Raw genomic sequence first — 19,916 nt, 5'->3', positions numbered from 1 at the left:
AGGGGCTCAAAAGTAATTGGACAATTGACTCAAAGGCTATTTCATGGGCAGGTGTGGGCAAGTCCGTCGTTATGTCATTATCAATTAAGCAGATAAAAGGCCTGGAGTTGATTTGAGGTGTGGTGCTTGCATGTGGAAGATTTTGCTGTGAACAGACAACATGCGGTCAAAGGAGCTCTCCATGCAGGTGAAAGAAGCCATCCTTAAGCTGCGAAAACAGAAAAAACCCATCCGAGAAATTGCTACAATATTACAAGTGGCAAAATCTACAGTTTGGTACATCCTGAGAAAGAAAGCAAGCACTGGTGAACTCAGCAACGCAAAAAGACCTGGACGTCCATGGAAGACAACAGTGGTGGATGATCGCAGAATCATTTCCAGGGTGAAGAGAAACCCCTTCACAACAGCCAACCAAGTGAACAACACTCTCCAGGGCGTAGGCGTATCAATATCCAAGTCTACTATAAAGAGAAGACTACATGAAAGTAAATACAGAGGGTGCACTGCAAGGTGCAAGCCACTCATAAGCCTCAAGAATAGAAAGGCTAGATTGGACTAAAACATCTAAGAACATCTAAAAAAGCCAGCACAGTTCTGGAAAAACATTTTTTGGACAGATGAAACCAAGATAAACCTCTACCAGAATGATGGCAAGAAAAAAGTATGGAGAAGGTGTGGAACAGCTCATTATCCAAAGCATACCACCTCATCTGTAAAACACGGTGGAGGCAGTGTGATGGCTTGGGCGTGCATGGCTGCCCGTGGCACTGGGACACTAGTGTTTATTGATGATGTGACACAGGACAGAAGCAGCCGAATGAATTCTGAGGTGTTCAGAGACATACTGTCTGCTCAAATCCAGCTAAATGCAGTTAAATTGATTGGGTGGCGTTTCATGATACAGATGGACAATGACCCAAAACATACAGCCAAAGCAACTCAGGAGTTTATTAAAGCAAAGAAGTGGAAAATTCTTGAATGGCCAAGTCAGTCACCTGATCTTAACCCAATTGAGCATGCATTTCACTTGTTGAAGACTAAACTTCAGACAGAAAGGCCCACAAACAAACAGCAACTGAAAGCCGCTGCAGTAAAGGCCTGGCAGAGCATTAAAAAGGAGGAAACCCAGCATCTGGTGATGTCCATGAGTTCAAGACAACAGGCTGTCATTGCCAGCAAAGGGTTTTCAACCAAGTATTAGAAATTAACATTTTATTTCCAGTTATTTAATTTGTCCAATTACTTTTCAGCCCCTGAAAGGATTGTGTTAAAAAACACTTTAGTTGCCTCACATTTTTATGCAATCATTTTGTTCACCCAACTGAATTAAAGCTGAAAGTCTGCACTTCAACTGCATCTGAGTTGTTTCATTTAAAATTCATTGTGGTAATGTACAGAACCAAAATTAGAAAAAAGTTGTCTCTGTCCAAATATTTATGGACTGTACATCCATCAAAACTGAGCAATCACTACTTACATTTCTTTTTGCTTTAGTTCGGCATTAATCTTTTTTTGGATTTCATCTTCTTCATCATCACTGTCATCACTGTTGTAAAAGTGAAAAACTACTCCAAGATAATCTGAATCCTATATGTGAAGAAAAAAAATATTTAAACATAACATAGCAATATCTACATTTTAATTTGTTATATTACACACAGTATATGAAATTATAGAGATGAATTTCTGTACTAATTACAGTGGTTCAAAAAATAGACATGATGATTAATTACATCCAAGGGTGTTTTAGATGCTCCTTGTACAGACTTATTAGGCATAAATCCTGTCACAATATGAATAAAATGGAAAAATGTCAAACGTTAAGAGAATATCCAGAGAAGTTCATTTGAAACAAAGATATTGAGAAAAACTGAATTACTGAATAGTCAATAAACAGAAAAATGTAAAAATCTGTCCATTGATAAATAAACAAAAATACTCTAAAATGAGACTTATATTTTTCAATTTTCCATGCAAATATTTCTTTTTATTATCAATTTATCTTTTATTGCTCACAGAAATCAACTACATTTTGAAAAGTTAAAGTGATCTATTGAAGAGCTTAATTTAGTTATCTATTTATAGTATTTATTACTTTATGTATTGAGTGAAAGTTTTATGTTTTCATTTTGGAAGGAAAAGTCTTCATATAGAATGCATAAATACGGTACTTACAAAAAAAAGTTAAGGTTTAGTAGAAAACTTTAAGTTCCATTAATAATTGATAGGTTTAGATCATTGTGGACACGGTGCCCTGAGTTAAGTAACCAGCTAAAGATTCATTTCACACATCGGGTAATTAAAATCTTTGCTAGTTTGAAATAAGCTCTAAAATTTTAAATGATATCACCATATTTTTTATTAAGATAATTGTACCCTAGAGCTACATGGTGGTGCATTGGTTAGCACTGCTGCCTCACAATATTCTGGATCCTTGGTCTGAATCTCGTGCTTAGTTATCGGCTGTGTGGAGTTTACACATTCTTCCGTGTCTGTATCGCTTTTCTGTGTTATGGCTTTCCTGCAGCATCCCCAGAGACATGCAGGGTACCATAACTGGCAATTCCAAATTGACCCAGTGTGAGGGTGAGGGCAGGGCTGCGTGTGAGTGGACCTTGTGATGGACTGGGGTCTCGTCCTACTCTGTAGCCAGTGCTGCCAGGACAGACCCCATTCCTATGCATACCTGAATTGCATTAAGCAGTTTTGAGAACGCTGTGTTCATTTTTCAAGCTTGTTATTCAACATCTCTGTGAATATGGGAAGGCCACAAAAAGCAAATAAAGCTATTTTTCACAATACATGTTAAGCAAATTAGCAGGCTTAAAAGTTAAATATGGAATTTCATACTTTGACAAAATACCATAAAAAATGTAGCTGGATACAAGTGTGGTCTCTTCCAGTGATATCTTTATAGGTAATAAACTTTAATCTAAAACAACTCTCTTCTTTTGTCTATTTTCTGATTCTTCACAATTTTTTATATCTTGAATTTTATGGCATTTATAGAATCTTATCATGAACATATTATTGAAATAAGAAAAACGCTTAACTGAGAAAAGCAATGTGAGCATGATTTTAATATAAGCATTAAAGTAAGTAAAGTAGATATAGCATTTTACAGCTATAACAATTGGTGCAAACTTTGGCTGGGATTATGGATGTTTGCAAACTACAATGTAAAACCTAATCCAATATCATTTTCATTTTCCCTTCCAGAAAAATGTAATGTTTGCTAAGCATGTTTTGATCACAACAACAAGCAGCCGACCATTTGCTTGTCTCTAGCACCAGAAGATACATCCTTCTTTGTTTCTGTAAATGACTTTTAAACAATCTTGTATACTCCATGTTCTCCACTGACTGTGTGGCCAGAAACAGCTCCAAATCCATAATTTAATTTTCTGATGACACCACCATCATGGCTCTGATTACCAACAATGTGGCTTACAGAGAAGAGGTCTACCTGGCAACTCAGTTGGTGCCAAATCAATAATCTCACCTTTAATGTGAGCAAAACCCAACAAGCTAGACAAAGGCTTTAGAAGACATACTATATTTTTGCCTTTATTGGAGGGGATAGCAGGGTGGGCACCTTTAATTTTCTTGCAGTGACCACCACTGACACACTGAAGTGGGTGCAACATATTTCAGCTCTTGTCAAAAAGTCTCACCAGCACCTCCACTTCCTCAGCCATCTCAGAGCAGCTTTCATTTCTCCATCCGCTCTCATGAACCTCTACGGGTTCACAGTGGAGTTTATCGTCACTTACACACCACATCCTGGTAAAGCACCTGCTCAGCTCAAGATCACAAAGAACTGCAGAAGGTGGTGAAGGTGGCACAGAATATTACTGGCACTCAGCTGGCTTTTGATTAGCACATATAGTATACAACACTCATGACATCATTAAAGCCCTCAGAACAGTTGTCTTTCTCAGTCCTCCGTTCTGGTAAATGGTACACGACCAATGGCACTCACACCAGCAGATTAGTCCACAAGTTTAGCATAACAGTGTGTGTAATATATATACTGTATATGTGTTGCATGGTAAGTATACTTTGTATATTGTATTTATATATTGTATTGTATACAAGGAGGGGGAAGCACAGTGGTACAGCTGGCGGTAAGGAGACCAAGGCTTAATGTCCCAGGTCCTCCCTGCATGGAGTTTGCATGTTCTCCACCTGACTGGGTGGGTTTCCTCCAGGTGCTCCAGTTTCCTCCCACAGTCCCAAGACATGGATGTTAGGTGAATTGGCGATACTAAATTGGCCCTAGTGTGTGCTTGGTGTGTGGGTGTGTGTGTTTGCCCTGGTGCCCTGCCCAGGGTTTGTTCCTTGCCTTTCACCCTATACTGGCTGGAATAGACTCCTGTTCAGGACTAAGCGGGTTAGATAGATAGATAGATAGATAGATAGATAGATAGATAGATAGATAGATAGATAGATAGATAGATAGATAGATAGATAGATAGATAGATAGATAGATAGATAGATAGATAGATAGATAGATAGATAGATAGATAGATAGATACTTTATTAATCCCAAGGTTTACTGACTGACTGTTTCGAGGAGGCCTGCAATTTTGAATTTCATTGTACTATGTATACATGACAATAAACTTGACTTAACTTGACTAGACATTAAAAGGACAATAAACCCTCCCAGCCATTATGGGATGTTACTAGAAATGCACAGATGTATCAAAAATAAGGGATGTTTTTTGCCACCTATCAGGAGACAACTATGAACAGAAAAAGGACTCAATGACTGCAAATGTTGCTCCAATCCACACAAACGTTAAATAAAGCATCTCATCCATAACAGGTTTATCTTATTCCTATAAAAAAAATAAGTGACTATAATCGAAAAAAAATGACAGAACAATAAGTGTACAATTTTTTCTAAAACAAAAAAACAGCCACCATAAATTAGAGAGGAGCAGGTCCTGCCAAATACCCTTAATGAAACTTGAGAGGGAAAAGCAGCAAGGGTGGCTTAAAAAAGCATACCAAGTGTAAAAGCTGTATGTTCTGCACACGGTGCTATAAGAGCAGGTGAAGGGAGTCCGCTATTCTCACCTTACCAGAATCAAGCATTAATTCTTCTGGGCTCTCGGGTGACCTGGGTAGTGTAGCAGAGGAGTCCTCGGTGTGTAGGAAGGCACACAGAGATGGTCGACCCAGTTTGTGGACTACTTGCCAATTTTCATTTTTTTTATAACACATCGGTGAATACACAACATTTTACTACCCAAGAACATTTCCCTTCCCTTCTACACCCCCCTCACTAATTGTTCCTTCTTCCTCTTTTAAATAAATCAATTAACTTTATTAAAACTCCCTAACTCCCTGCAGCTTACACAAGCATTATTTCCCTTAGACTTTCAACAAGCAAACCTTTTCTCTATAAGAAGATTAATTCTGAAGATGGAAACAATAGGTTACAAATTGAATGAAGGCACTATAAGTCTTGGAAATTTTCAGTGATATTTGCTAGAAACTTTCTTTTTAGCCCAGGCAGTGTTGGCTTATAGCTCATCAGACGGTGTGTGGTGGGTGAGTTCCCCAGAGGTCAATGACAGGCAGTAGACTTGCTGCTCAGCCTCGTCAAATGAAGGAAGTCATGTAGCCATGGAAGCTGCTCCTGGAAATCAATGTGTTAACCAAGAGTTTCCAATACTTCATTATATCTAAGGCATAGCCATAAGATATATATTAGTGATAAACTTCCCACCTCCTCATCAAGGGATTTTCTCTTGTATCTATTTTTGTTTTTTTAGTCAAAATCAAACACAGAATCTTTGCCAAATACAAAAAAACATTTTGCCAAAACACATCATCTTGGGCCAGAGAGCCCATACTGTGTCCTTCTGCCAGCTTGCTGTTAGCACAATTTCCCAACCTGTCTGTATGTGCCTTATTGTAATTGTCCTTTCTTACCCCTTGATTTCCCATTCACAATAATAAGATTTCATTAGCCAGCAGAACTGAATCATTTGTCATGTAACACAAGGTAAAGGGGTAGACAAAGACAATGCAAGATACAAGATACAAGAACTTTATTGTCATATACACAGTAAAAACACATGTTAAAACCATGTAATGAAATTCTTACTTTGCTTGCTCATCTTCATATACAAAGACAGAAAGACAAAAGAAGTATAAAAACAAATAGCAATTACAATTATAAGATTACAAAATAAGGTGCACAGTGCCTGATGACATACCATAGCAGTCAGTACCATTTATGAGGCCATGAGTTGTGGTTTGAATTGACTTTAACGTTTAGCATTGTTGAGGAGTCACGTTTAACATTGTTGAGGAGTCTGATTGCTTGTGGAAAAAAGCTATGCGACAGTCTTGTGGTGTGTGATTTCACACTCCTGTAGCGCCTCCCTGAGGGAAGCAGCATGAAAAGCGTGTGTCGAGGATGAGTATTATCTTTAATTATGTTGCGCATCCTCCTGATAGTGTAGATGTTCTGTAGGAAGGAGAAGGTTGCTCCAGAGATGTGCTGTGCAGTTTTAATTACACGCTGGAGTGCCTCCTTTTCCTGCAAGGAGCAGTTACCATGCCATACAATAATAGAGCAGGTGATAACACTCTCTATTGTGTAGAAATTGGTGAGAATTTTGGTTGGCATGCCAAATCTCTTCAACTTCCTCAGAAAGAACAGTCTTTTGTGTGCTTGGTTAATGAGTTGTTGTGTATTGTAAGACCAAGTCAGGTTCTCGCTTATGTGGGTTTCAAGGAATTTGAAGATTTTTACTTCCTCCACCTCTGCCTCACCGATGAAAATGGGAGTGTGCTGCAGCTTCCTCTTCCTTGGGTCAATAATCATCTCCTTGGTTTTATCTCTATTCAGGGAGAGGTTGTTTTCCTGACATCAGGCCACGAGTCCTGCCACCTCTGTCCTATATTCTGCCTCCACCCCTCCCAGTAATCAACCCTATGACTGTAGTGTCATCAGCAAATTTAATGATGCTGGTATTGTTCTGAGAGGCCGCACAGTCATAGGTAAACAGGGTGTAGAGCAGCGGACTCAGTACACAGCCTTAGGGGCAGCCGGTGCTGATTGTTCTTGTACCTGATGTTTGGTTTCCCACTCTGACTGACTGGGGTCTGTCTGTAAGGAAATTCAGCACCCAGCTGCAGAGGGATGATGTCAGTCAAAGGGAGACAAGTTTATTGCACAGTTTCCATGGGACAACTGTATTGAATGCTGAGCTATAGTCAATAAACAGCATTCTAACATATTTCTCCAGATGTGTGAGGATTGTATGGATGGCAGCATTGACTGCATCATCAGTGGACTGATTTCGGCGGTAAGCATACTGTTGGGGGTCGAGGGTTGCTTGATTTGACTTCTGAATGTGTGCCATGACTAGTCTCTCAAAGCATTTCATCACAATAGGGGTGAGTGCACTGGGACAATAGTCATTTAGGGATTTCTTTGGAAGGTAGTGGTCTTGAAGCAGGAGGGCATGGATGCCTGTGCCAGGGACAGACTGAATATGTCTGTGAGGACCCCGGTCAACTCCAATGAGCAGGCCCTGAGTGTACGCCCCGGGATGGAGCCAGGGCCTGCTGCCTTACAGGAGCTGATTCGACTTAGGACCTGACACACCTCCGCTGGTGTTACTGACAATGGTGCATCATACGTGCCTCCAGTGACTGGCGGTCCCCCAATGGCAATGGGTGTTAAGCTCCTTGAAACGAGCATAGAACTTGTTAAACTCATCTGGCAATATGGCCTGGCTTGCTGTAGCCCGCAGTGTCCTCTGTTTATAGTCAGTAATATGCTGCAATCCTTGCCACATGTGCCGGGAATCCGAGGTGATGTAATAATCCTCCAGTTTCAGTCTGTACTGTCTCTTGACTTGTTTGATAGATTTACACAAGTCATATCTGGTCCTTTTATAGTTATCTTCATCACCAGAGACAAATGCAGCAGAGCGGGCACGCAACATAGACTGCACCTCCCCATTAATCCACAGCTTATTATTAGGATAGAGCCTACAGTGTTTTGTGGGAACGATGATGTCAGTACATGTGCTGATATACCCAGTTACAGCAGCAGCATACTCCTCCAAGTCAACTGTGCAGTCTCCCCTTAGAGAGACAGTTCTAAAAACACCTCAGTTAGTACTCTCAAAGCAGTCCTGAAGAGTTTGCTCAATATCTTCATTCCATATCCTGATTGTTTTATTTACTGGTGGTGCTGTCTTGAGGAGTTGTCTGTAGGCTGGATACAGGAACGCTGACAGATGGTCTGACTGACCGAAATGGGGGCATGCACTGCTCTGTAGGCTTCCATCACGTTGCTGTAAACTTGGTCAAGAATGTTACACTCTCTTGTTGGAAAACATACATACTGGTGATATTTGGGTAGGACGTTCCTCAGGTTGCAGTGATTGAAATCACAGGCAACAATGAAAACAATGCGCCACCACCATCTACCCAAAGCACCATGATGTTCCAAAAATGATGGATGGATTAAAAGCCAGAAGTCTGTATGACCATCACCATCAAGTGACTCCGTGAGAACCCTAACTACAAAGAGGACTATTTAATTTATGTTAGGTAGAATGCCCAGAGGGGACTGGGTGGTCTCGTGGCCTGGAACCCCTACAGATTTTATTTTTTTCTCCAGCCGTCTGGAGTTTTTTTTGTTTTTTTCTGTCCACCCTGGCCATCGGACCTTACTCCTTTCTATGTTAACTAATGTTGTCTTATTTTAATTTTGTATTTTGTCTTTTATTTTTCTTTACTTCATTATGTAAACCACTTTGAGCTACTTTTTGTATGAAAATGTGCTATATAAATAAATGTTGTTGTTGTTGTTGTTGCTGATGACATCATGCAGCGCCCCAAGTGCAGTTATGCAGTCCGCCCGCGGTGGAATGTAAACAGAAAGCAGATACACAGCGCTGAACTCCCTCGGTAGGTACAAAAGTCTGCATTTCGCCATTAACAGTTCAATATCGGCGAAACAGAATTTTTCGACTATCTGTACATCCACACATCATCTGCTGTTCACGTACAAGCAAACGCCTCCTCCTCTGCTCTTCCCCGAGTCTGATGAACGGTCTCTGCGCTGCAAGGAATATGTGTGCAGCTGCAGCTCCGAGTCTGGTGTACAGTCCAAGAGCATCGTTTCTTTTATGTCAGAGTTAGCACAGTGCCACAAAAGATTTGCATAAAGTATAGTCCCTGTTTATACTGCTCTACGCTCATTGACCAGTGAAAGAACCCTGACAGCAAGCATTCTGTTTCCACACTTTCTAGGGCACATCCACAGACAGCTACACTTAATCTTGTCTGACGCAAAATAGTGAATAATAGTCTGCTAGGAGTTCAAAGGATTTTCTCCTTGTCACTATGACATTGTATGTTAAAGTATTAGACTTTAGGCTAAATTGAATACTGAAAGCAGCAGCCCAAATAACTTCATTTTTTTCTGCATAGGCAATAAAAATTAAACAGCATGTGCTAGGATGTCAGAGGAGGTGAAGGTGCAGAGGAGAGAAGCTGAGGACAATGTGTTTAATGTCACGTTCCATTTTGTGTTGTGCTCTCTGTAATTAAATATGTAAGTGTGGTTTCTGTTTAGAAAAACAGACAGCTGAAAACATGATTTTTGCTGAAAGTTGGAATTTTTTTCTCATTCTCACAAATGTTGTATGTATTTTTACAAACTGAAAATCAGTTCACTATAATATGAATACTTTTCCGTAAACACGATGCATAAAATATTATGACTTATCTTAATTACAGAATTAAGTTAATCATTTTACATCAATCTCCCTTTGCATTTTTTAGAGATAGTTATTCCTTAGCTAAATAAGAATGATCCTACCAGAACTGCTTTTGTTTTTACCAGATATCTCTGCATTGCTGTGACTCTACTTGTAATTACAGGGCCAGGAATACTTGCTGTCTCTGATATCACTTGTACTCCATAATAAATACCATCAGCAGGAACTTAATAGAATTTGGCTTTGAGTTCTCCTTAAGGGCTCCAACAGCCTCCCCCATGACCTACCTCTCCCTCCTCTCTGTCTGTCTCTCCCATCCGTGCCCAAGCAACTACTTCAGTGGAACTCGTCATGCCTATATGGTGTATTTCCCCTTGGTGGCCATTGACCCATTCTGGCCCTTGGAGATGCCCTTTAGTAACTACTGTGACTTCCTCTTTCACAAAACACTAAGATCTTTAAGATCTGTTTTTGTTCCTTTATCCCTTAAATCAGCGGTAATAACTCTAATTTTAAAGAAACTTGGTGCTGGTCTCAAAACTTTAATAATTATCGTCCTATATCAAATCTACCATTCATTTCAAAAATTTTTGAAAAAGTAGTTGCTGCACCAGTTAATGTTCATCTTACAGATAACAACCTGTTTGAGACTTCGTCCAAAACATAGAATGGAAGCAGCCTCGGTAAAAAGTCACTAATGACCTATTAATGCTGGGCTTTTAACAGTCCTTGTGCTATTTGATCTGAGTGCAGCCTTTGATACTGAATCACATAGAATTTTGTTGAATTGGAGAGCCACTATCGACCTTACTGATACCCCCCTTTATTTGGTTTACTTCATATCTGTCTAATTGTACTCTGTTCAGCTAAAAAACTGTCTATCATGAATTCCTCTCAGTAACTAGTGGTGCTCCCCATGGATTGTTGCTTGGCCCCTTAATATTTTTAATATATTTGCTTCATTTAGGTGGCATTTTTAAGAAACTAGCTGAAATACCTAGCATTGCCCAGGAGGAAAATAAAGTGTGTTTTTTTAATTGTTTGACAAAAACATAATAAAAAAAAACACAACTTTAAAAATAGAAATAAATTAACAAACAATGAAGACTCACTAATGCGCTTGTCTTGCAGTCTTGTATGTATGTTATCATCCACTTGACGCTCTGAACCTGCCAACTCTATTTAATTTCAAAAGCAACAGGGGCGCGGTGGTGGTGCTCAAATATAAAGAATGCTGGCAGTCACCTCCAGTTCACCCTCTGGTGGTCATTCTAAGTGTCAACTGGATGATTGCATGCATACAAGACCGTAACATCACCCCTCACCCTATCCAGAAGGGGGTGGGTTAGTGTTGATTTCACCCTACAGTATTTTTAGTCGACCAATGAGAAACATGTGTACCAAGTATCATGAAAATTGCTCCAGCCATTCGGAAGTGATGCTGGAACATACATACATGCACACAAACATATATATATATATAGATTTGGAATCAATTTTCATTGTTATGCAGATGATACTCAGCTCTGTATATCACAAAGTCAAATTCTGTCTACTTGAAATAAAATCTTAGTTCTCTTCCACTTTCCTCCAACTCAATAACCATAATACAGAGGTTCTCCTCATTGGCTCCAAATCTGCTTTATCAAAATCTAATAGTTTTTCACGTAGCATTGATGGTACCTCAGTCTACCCCTCCACTTAGGTTAAGAGATTGGGGGCTATCTTTGATTATACTCTGTCTTTTGAATCCCATATCAATAATGTTACACGGTCATCTTTTTTACATATCCGTAGCATTGCATGCCTGCAACCCTCCCTCACAGTTAATATCACCGCCATCCTTACTCACGTGTTGGTTACTTCCTGCATTGGTTATTGAAATTCCCTTCTCTTTGATCTCCCGCATAAGCTTCTCCATAAACTCCTGCTTATTCAGAGCTCAACTGCCTGTATTATAACTCAGACCTCTTCCATACAACACATTACTCCATCTCTTAAGCAGCTTGATTGGCTTCCTGTAAAATTTTGCATTGATTTTAAAATTCTTTTATTTAGCTTCAAAGCACTTCATAGTCTTGCTCTATTATAGCTCTCTAACCTCATGCATGTTTATACACCCAACTGCACTCTTAGGGCTTCCACATCTTGGGCCTCAGGCATAATGCCGTGCGTAGAATTCACACTATAATATGACGTAAACACAAAAGCAGAAATGTGCTTACACACAAAAAAAATCCAGATGCATAAATCTGTGCAAACGCCAACTTCCACGTTCTTCCGCTCCATACTGTAAATCCCGGTCAGCACGTACGTGCATGTGCCTGCTGTCTCGCCTCAACTCCTCCCAGAATCATGCCTCTTTGAATATTCAAATCAATATTAATAGCCCTTAAGCTCAGCCTTCTGTGAAAAGACAATGTCAAAAGCACGGGGGAAAATAGAAGAATTTCAGCGAATACCAAGTGGAGGCAAGGAAAAACATACTATTTGTTGGTTTAAACAGTGGTATAATCAACAAAAGGAAGTTGATTGAGTGACATAGCATGTCGGAGAAACTCGAAAGCTCAAGTTCACAAAGTCACACAGTGCCCAAAATAAAAAAGAAGTTGTCACATATCAAAGTCGCTGTGAAAAGGCAAGTCGTAGCCCACCATCTGAGTGTCATATGAAAGCTTATTTGGGTACAGAGAAAAAAAAAAGGCACACAGTGGGGAAAAAAGCACGAAATGTCAACTTTAATCTCGAAATTTCCACTTTAAGTAGTTTATTTTGTCATTAAAGTAGAACATCCATAAACTTCATCTTAAAATCGTTTAATTTACTAGTTTCTCAATCCCATCGTAACTAAAGTAGTACATTAAATGCTTTGTTTTGTATTTGATCTTCTATGTGCTCTATGTGTGTGAATCACTACATGCTTCCAGGCTTTCTCTTCCTCCAACAGGACACAGAATCCATTACATTCGTGATATTGCAGCTCTCTGAATAACAGATAGGCGGACAGCAATGGTTCAACCCACACACGTTTATTATACATAATATTTACAATAAAGTGCACACACAACCCCCCAAAGTCCCCAAAAGTCCAGGCCAACAACACACTGATCCTCTTTCTCTTCAGGCCACCTCCTTGCCTCCTCCAAGACCTCGTCTCTCGACTTCCCGACTCCAGCCCCAGAATGGAGGGAGGCGGCCCCTTTTATAATCACCCGGATGTGCTCCAGGTGCCTCCCGACAATCTTCCGGCGGCACTCCCCAGTGTGGCGGAAGTGCCGGCTGCCCTCCCAGAAGCACTCCAGGTGTCCCCGATCCTCTTCCCCCCAGCACTTCCGGGTGTGGCGGAAATGCTGAGGTCCAGGGCTCCAAAGGCATTGGGGCGCCCCCTGGTGGTGACCACGGGCCCCTACAGGTTTGAGCTTCAAAGCTCTGTACCCGTGGTCCCCATAGCCACCAGGGCGGTCGCCCCCACTTGGTCTGGGGGAGGCGTAAGCCCTCCCCGAGTCCTCCGGGGTGTCCCGGCTGGGTCGCCCCCCCAGCCACCTGTGACAACGTGATATCATTTTCATGATGATAGGAGTTAAAGCATGTTATTAAACATGGTAACACGGTGGCGCAGCGCTTGGTCGTGTCTCACGCAAGATGCTTGCTGCACCATGCGTGACCTTCGATGAAATACTTTATTGTAGCAGTACTGTCTCTTTCAAACGTACTAACCTCCAATTCCTGTCCTTACTTTTCTTTCTCCAAATACCCAATCGCCACACAATCAGCTCTGTAATAGACGTTAAGCCATCTGTAAGCTTAGAACGCCGATTCTTCAAAACTTTTAAGGAACATTGAAATATCTTTGTAGTACGTGTTTAATTATTCAATCCATCTATCCTTCCAGCGTCACGTCAGAACCAGCAAGAATACAACGCGAGGCAGGAACAATCCGTGAACGAAGCACCAGCGGCTCGCTAGCACTGAGGCACTGTGTCCTCACATGTTTAATTATTAACAATACAGATTATTTAAATGAAGTTAAAGTTTTATCTGTATAATATAATAAACACATTTTGCTGCATTTCATCTTAAAAATGATATCGTCATTATATGTTGTGAGGAATGGCTGGCCAAATATTCCGGTCCACACCTCCAAGCCGCTAGATGGAGCTCTCCCAACAACATGGAAGTGCCCCAAATTCCAGCAGGGCCATATGGACATTGTAGTTTTTATAAACAGCCTTGCTGGATACCATGGGGACCACTGGGAGCCACTGGAGGGAGGCTCACAGAGTGCTATGTGCCCTATAACCGAGAAGTGTGTCATGAACACATGACCGGAAGGAACAACGTGCTTCCGGGGTGAAGAACTGGAGTTTTTATATGACCTGGAAGTGTTCCTAGTCACGTGGACAGAGAGGGCAAAACACTTCCAGGTCAAGGACTATAAAAAGACTATGGGAAATCCCAGACATCGAGCTGAGCTGGGTAGAAGGGTGGCAACGCATCTGGGAGAGGAGGATTGGTTTATTGTATTGGTTCTTGATTATTTATGAGTATTGTGGAGAGAAGGGTGCTTGGTGCGCAGTATTATTATAAAATAAATAATAATTGGATTTTTATCTGGTGTCTGATGTCTGATCTGAGGGTTCAAGGGGACGACAGTGCCTCTATCTTTCACAGTGGCGTAGTCGGCAGGATACTCTAGCGTCGTTTAGCGGAGGACCTGTATTTATAAATTTTCTGATGACAGAGAACCCTGAGAAGACAACGTTCAGACACACTGCAACGTCGCCAAAACCTTCTATTTTCAAGAACGTCATGGGGAAGAAGACAAAGCAGGGCAACAACGCCAGCAGAGGGTCCACGCTCATCAAGGCCGACGCTCGGGATGAGTTACGGAGCGGCCACATGAATCGGGAAAAGCCTACAGAGGAAAACGACTACCACGAGGTATGTGCTGGCGATTCTATTGAAAATGTGTTTAAAATAACTCATTTGGTGCCTTGCACATACCTCAAAGAAAGTCATCCGGAGGCTCTGCGAGATGCAGAAGAAATTCCCGAAGATGGAGGTGCACTCCTGTTCAAGCCCACGAGAAAGAAGGACTTCCGCATGTCGGGTGCTGGCGAAGGACACGTGACCACCCCGGAAAGAGTGGGGGAAACAGACAGTACGCATCCTAATGTTTTTGCCTTTGCCCGTAAAAAGACGGTCTTGGCCTGTTCGAAGGAGAAGGGGGAGGCGAGCGAAGCGCCGCTCGACCCACAAACAGGTAAGGATGTCCGGGAAATGGCTGTTCGGTCTGCCGATAAATTGAAACAGGCAAATCGCAGTCAGCCAAAGATGGCGACCTGGTCCTCGTCCATAGAGAACTCCAAATCCCAGAAGCCTCCGCGAAGCCCGTTCGAACACGTGCCGACAGCGGACGTGCTCATTGGCTCCCGGCTGGTAAGTAGGCACAATGAGGAAGTAAGCCTACCTCCGGCCGAATTAACTAACTTTCTAGACGTACGGGAGCTCGAAAAATTAATAGAGCCCGTACGAAGTATTTTTCAGGTATTGACTGAGATCAAGAGGATCGTCGGAGACTTGGGAGCGACGGCCGAAGCCCCGATAAAGAAGGTGGAGGAATACCTGCGGTGGCTGGGTCGTGAGCGTCCTGTGTTATATAATTTGGCGCTACAGGTAGGTAATGCCGGTCCCGTATATAATGAAATAGGGACGCAGAGTGACACGGCCCCGCGCTTAATCAATAGCGGGTGCCAAGTAACTGCGAGCCCTACAAGAGAGGCGGAAACGATGACCGTTGGCTTAGTGAAAGGGTCGGCCGAACCAGAACAGCTGGATGATGCTGTCTCCGGGAACGATCTGATTCTGAAGACACCGAAGCCGGTACAAATTAAATCAAAGGGTGTTCAGACAGTGAAAGGGCTCTCTTTTGTTAATAGAGAGACCCAAACTGTGAACAAACCCCAGATTAAGCAGGAGATCCCCAAAATAAAATGCGGGTCTCCTGACAAAGTAGAGAGAAGGGCGGAGTGTACAGAGGCGGCCTTAAAACCTCCCTTGGAGGAGAAAAGGGCGGAGTTGACGGAGTTCCCGAGGTGTTTTCAGTCTCGCAGAGGACGACAACCAGGAGAGCAACGCCTTTGTTATAACTGTCGTCGGCCGGGCCACATATGGCGAAGTTGTCCTCGGAGGACAGGGGAGCGGAAGGACACCCGATACACCATTCCTCCTAGGTTCTCTGGGGAGTCTAGACAGCATAGCCAAGGTCCGACTGATGGGTTTTCCTGGAGGAGGACGTCCCTCGTGGGGCTGGCCGCTCCGCCCCAGTGGTCTTCGCTTAGGGGAGGGAACTGTGAGGGATGGCCGGCCAAATATTCCGTTCCACACCTCCAAGCCGCTAGATGGAGCTCTCCTAACAACATAGAAGTGCCCCAAATTCCAGCAGGGCCATATGGACATTGTAGTTTTTATAAACAGCCTTGCTGGATACCATGGGGACCACTAGGAGCCGCTGGAGGGAGGCTCACAGAGTGCTATGTGCCCTATAACCTGGAAGTGTGTCATGAACACATGACCGGAAGGAACGACGTGCTTCTGGGGTGAAGAACTGGAGTTTTTATATGACCTGGAAGTGTTCCTAGTCACGTGGACAGAGAGGGTGAAACACTTCCAGGTCAAGGACTATAAAAAGACTATGGGAAATCCCAGACATCGACCTGAGCTGGGTGGAAGGGTGACAACGCGTCTGGGAGAGGAGGATTGGTTCATTGTATTGGTTATTGATTATTTATGAGTATTGTGGAGAGAAGGGTGCTTGGTGTACAGTATTATTATAAAATAAATAATAATTGGATTTTTATCTGGTGTCTGACGTCTGATCTGAGGGTTCAAGGGAACGACAGTGCCTCTATCTTTCACAATGTAAATACGCGCTTTATAAAGTGGCTCAGGTTGTGCAATATTATAATTGTATCACAAGTTTACAGTGAGGTAATTGTACTTATAAGTACAAACAGTTCTACAAGGAGCTCTTGATGGACTGATTGAGTGTGTTTAGAGTTCTTGGGATGAAGCTGTTTCTGAACTACGAGATCAGTACAGGAAAGGCTCTGAAGCATTTGCCATATGAAAGCAGTTCAATAGACAGCATGGCTGAGGCAGCGTGTGCTTGATGCTGTATACCGATAATTCTCTTTCCGATCAGCTGCTGTACAGCTGTGATTCACATTCAGATACAGTGATATAAATACTCTGAGTGGTGCAGTGAGAGTAATATGGAAAAAGATGATCCGATGTGGCAACACCTAATGGGAACAGCTGAAAGAAGAAGAAGAAGAAGAAGAAGGTGCAGTGAGAGTAACAACGCTAAAGCAGTTATGATATTTGGAATAGTTTGACCATTCTGTTGACCATTATATTGTTACAGGTTAATTACAATCAGATGCATTAAACTAATAAACAATATGCAGTTAATTTCAGTGTATTTATAAAGCCGCATTAGGGATGTGGATCTAAAAAAGAAAGGGTAACCACACAGGAACAGTAGCACTGCTTTGACGCTGGGTGCCGCCAATCTGCAAAACCGAGCTCAGAACTTGCATACGACAGGGTATGAGCTACCATGGAAATGTGTGTGGCTTTACGCCAAGTTTAGGTTTTATACATTGCGATTTGAACCATGGGCTCCAGGGCATTTAGTCGTACTGCTCCTCATCTCTGAAACTCACTACCACAAAACATTCGGGACACAGATTCCCTACCCATTTCCAAATCTCGTCTTAAGACTCACTTATTTAGATTTGCTTACACTACATGACCTTAGGATGTATTCTAATTTGCTTTGTTTATTTTCAGTTCCATATATATACTGTATGTTTATGTGTATGTTTACATGCATGTTTGCTTATTGTTCTGATTATAATTTTACTGTTTGTACAGTGCCCTTGGGTTTTTAGAAAGGTGCCTTCAAATAAAACATCTTAATTATTATTATTATTATTATTATTATTATTATTATTAAAACGCACACAGTCCTATGTCCCTGGCAGCACCTTAACTATCGCAATAGTAATTAACCATTCAAATTGATTTGCGACATTTTGTATGTCTAAGTGCATTTGAAAAGAAGTAAACTAATTGTAATTAAATAAATTTCAAAATGACATAAAAGTTCAATCCAGACAGAATAATAGGTTCTTTCGAGACAGTGGAGCATCATCTTCTGGTTGCTGTACAGACATCAAATATAAAAATTGTCCAACCTCAGACCACAGAAGTTAATGAACTTTTTCAACTGTTTAGCTTAACGAATTTTCCAGAGATGGCCACCAACAATTAAATCAAGGCATCAATTCCATGGCTAAATACAAAAGTACTGACAATGGAATGGCAAGGGACTTAATTCTGTTTTTATTTGTGAATCATTTATTATAAGAATTATGGAATGAGTTAACAAGTAATAAGATAGAAAATGAGCTGGACAAAGGTTCCGAGTTGCCCCTAAAATATGTTTTAGGCTAAATGAACAAATGAAGCAGAAAAAAACATCAGTTTTGTTAAGGACAATGTACTGCAAATTTGCAGATATTCTAGTGAAAAGTAACAGAACACCAAAGGAAATAAAGGATAAAAAATGGAATCTAATTTTACAGCCTTGTTTCTTTTTATTTAAAAATATATTGTCCTGAGTGGCAGAGAAATGGAAGCACTAAGTTAAAGTTTCAATAACTAAAACAACATATGCCCATTATAGATTAAATTACTAAATGGAGTTTTAAATATTATATAATAATTTTTACTGTATAAGAAAAAACTCTTCTCTATTTTTTACTTTACCTTGGTGCACTGGGAAAACACCAGGGTGCGTAGCAGCACCCCAAATCTCAGACACAACAGCACAGACAGTCTAAGATTCCAATAAAGAGATGTATTGCTAGAAATACCTTAATGTACTCCATCGATTCAGCAATGTAGCTCTCCCCTTCTCCATTACATCCAGGTGAGCTTCATCTGACAACTCTCCTGACTCTCTGGGTGAAACAGATCAGCACCCTATATTCCAGATCCGAGAGTACTTCCAGTGCTATCACATTGCATCCAGGAATCATTGCTGGGTCAGGCAGAACCTCCCTGTGATAGGACAGTCTGTCTCCAGCAGTTCCCCCTAGCGGAACCTTAAGACTTCAACAGGGCTGCCCATCTAATTACAACTGCCATGCAACCTTGCAGGTGTCCAAATAGGATGCACACTAGAGGAATGTTGCAACCCAGTGTACTGGGGAAGCACATGACCCTTGTGGACGAAAGGTCGAGACAACAGCAGGCAGACCAATTTTGAACAAACAGAAATCTTTTTATTTCTTTTTCTTCTTGGAAAGAAGAGGTCTGTTACAAAGCCTGTCAGCTTGCAAAAAGACAACTCAAGGGGGGGTGAGCTGTATTTTATAACAGAGATCTTCAACGAAACAATTACAAAAATAAGCTCAGTTTCATCCAAAGGTCACAGAACATTCTTACACAATTTGTTGATTTCAACAGAAAGCAGAAATTCTAATCTTTTCTATATTTTTAATTAAGCTTATCAGAAAACTTGTCATACGTTTGGCATCTTAATTGGACGATAACCAGACACTGCTGAGACAAGCCGGGAAGCAGCCAAGAGCTGCATTCCACACTAGCAGCCTTTACTCTAAATAAGCATGCTTATTTTATCTGTTATAATAATACCTAGCCACACAGAGAACATGCAGATTTTCATACAGAAGCTAGCAATAGATTTTAAATGCCATTCCACACCCTGGGAAGCAGTCCATCCATTTTAACAGCCTCCCAACCAGGTAAAGAGTACCACTAACCAATTTGGTCAGGATGCCCGTCCACTTCCATCCTTCCATTGAAAGCATCTCCGGGACAGGTAAGAACCCATCCATCCCAGCCAGGATGCCAGTCAACCCATGGTGTCGATTAAAGCACATAGCAACTACCATCTTCAAATCACCCCCTTATGAGTATCTTATTGAATTTTTTTTTTCTTAGTGTCCCTCTATAGGCAGATATTATGCAATTTTAGAGCATAAGCAGAGGTATATTAGAAATGTGTTTAATTCAACCATTAAATTATAATTCCATATTCATTAGGTTTACTGCAAGATC

At 41.4% G+C, this 19,916-nt stretch overlaps 1 protein-coding gene across 1 annotated transcript in view; it reads right to left on the bottom strand.

Annotated features, from left to right (window-relative positions):
* ccdc87 (coiled-coil domain containing 87) overlaps window positions 1-19,916 on the bottom strand; it is an 89,342-nt gene that overhangs the window by 25,382 nt on the left and 44,044 nt on the right. Inside the window, exon 14 of the mRNA XM_028816756.2 lies at window positions 1,478-1,587. Coding sequence (XP_028672589.1) covers window positions 1,478-1,587 — 110 coding nt within the window. The remainder of the gene's footprint in view (window positions 1-1,477; window positions 1,588-19,916) is intronic.

The sequence above is a fragment of the Erpetoichthys calabaricus genome, chromosome 1, assembly GCF_900747795.2.
Source record: "Erpetoichthys calabaricus chromosome 1, fErpCal1.3, whole genome shotgun sequence".
NCBI lineage: Eukaryota > Metazoa > Chordata > Cladistia > Polypteriformes > Polypteridae > Erpetoichthys > Erpetoichthys calabaricus.
Note: the sequence above shows the minus strand (reverse complement) of the source record. Positions and strands in the feature narration are given on the sequence as shown.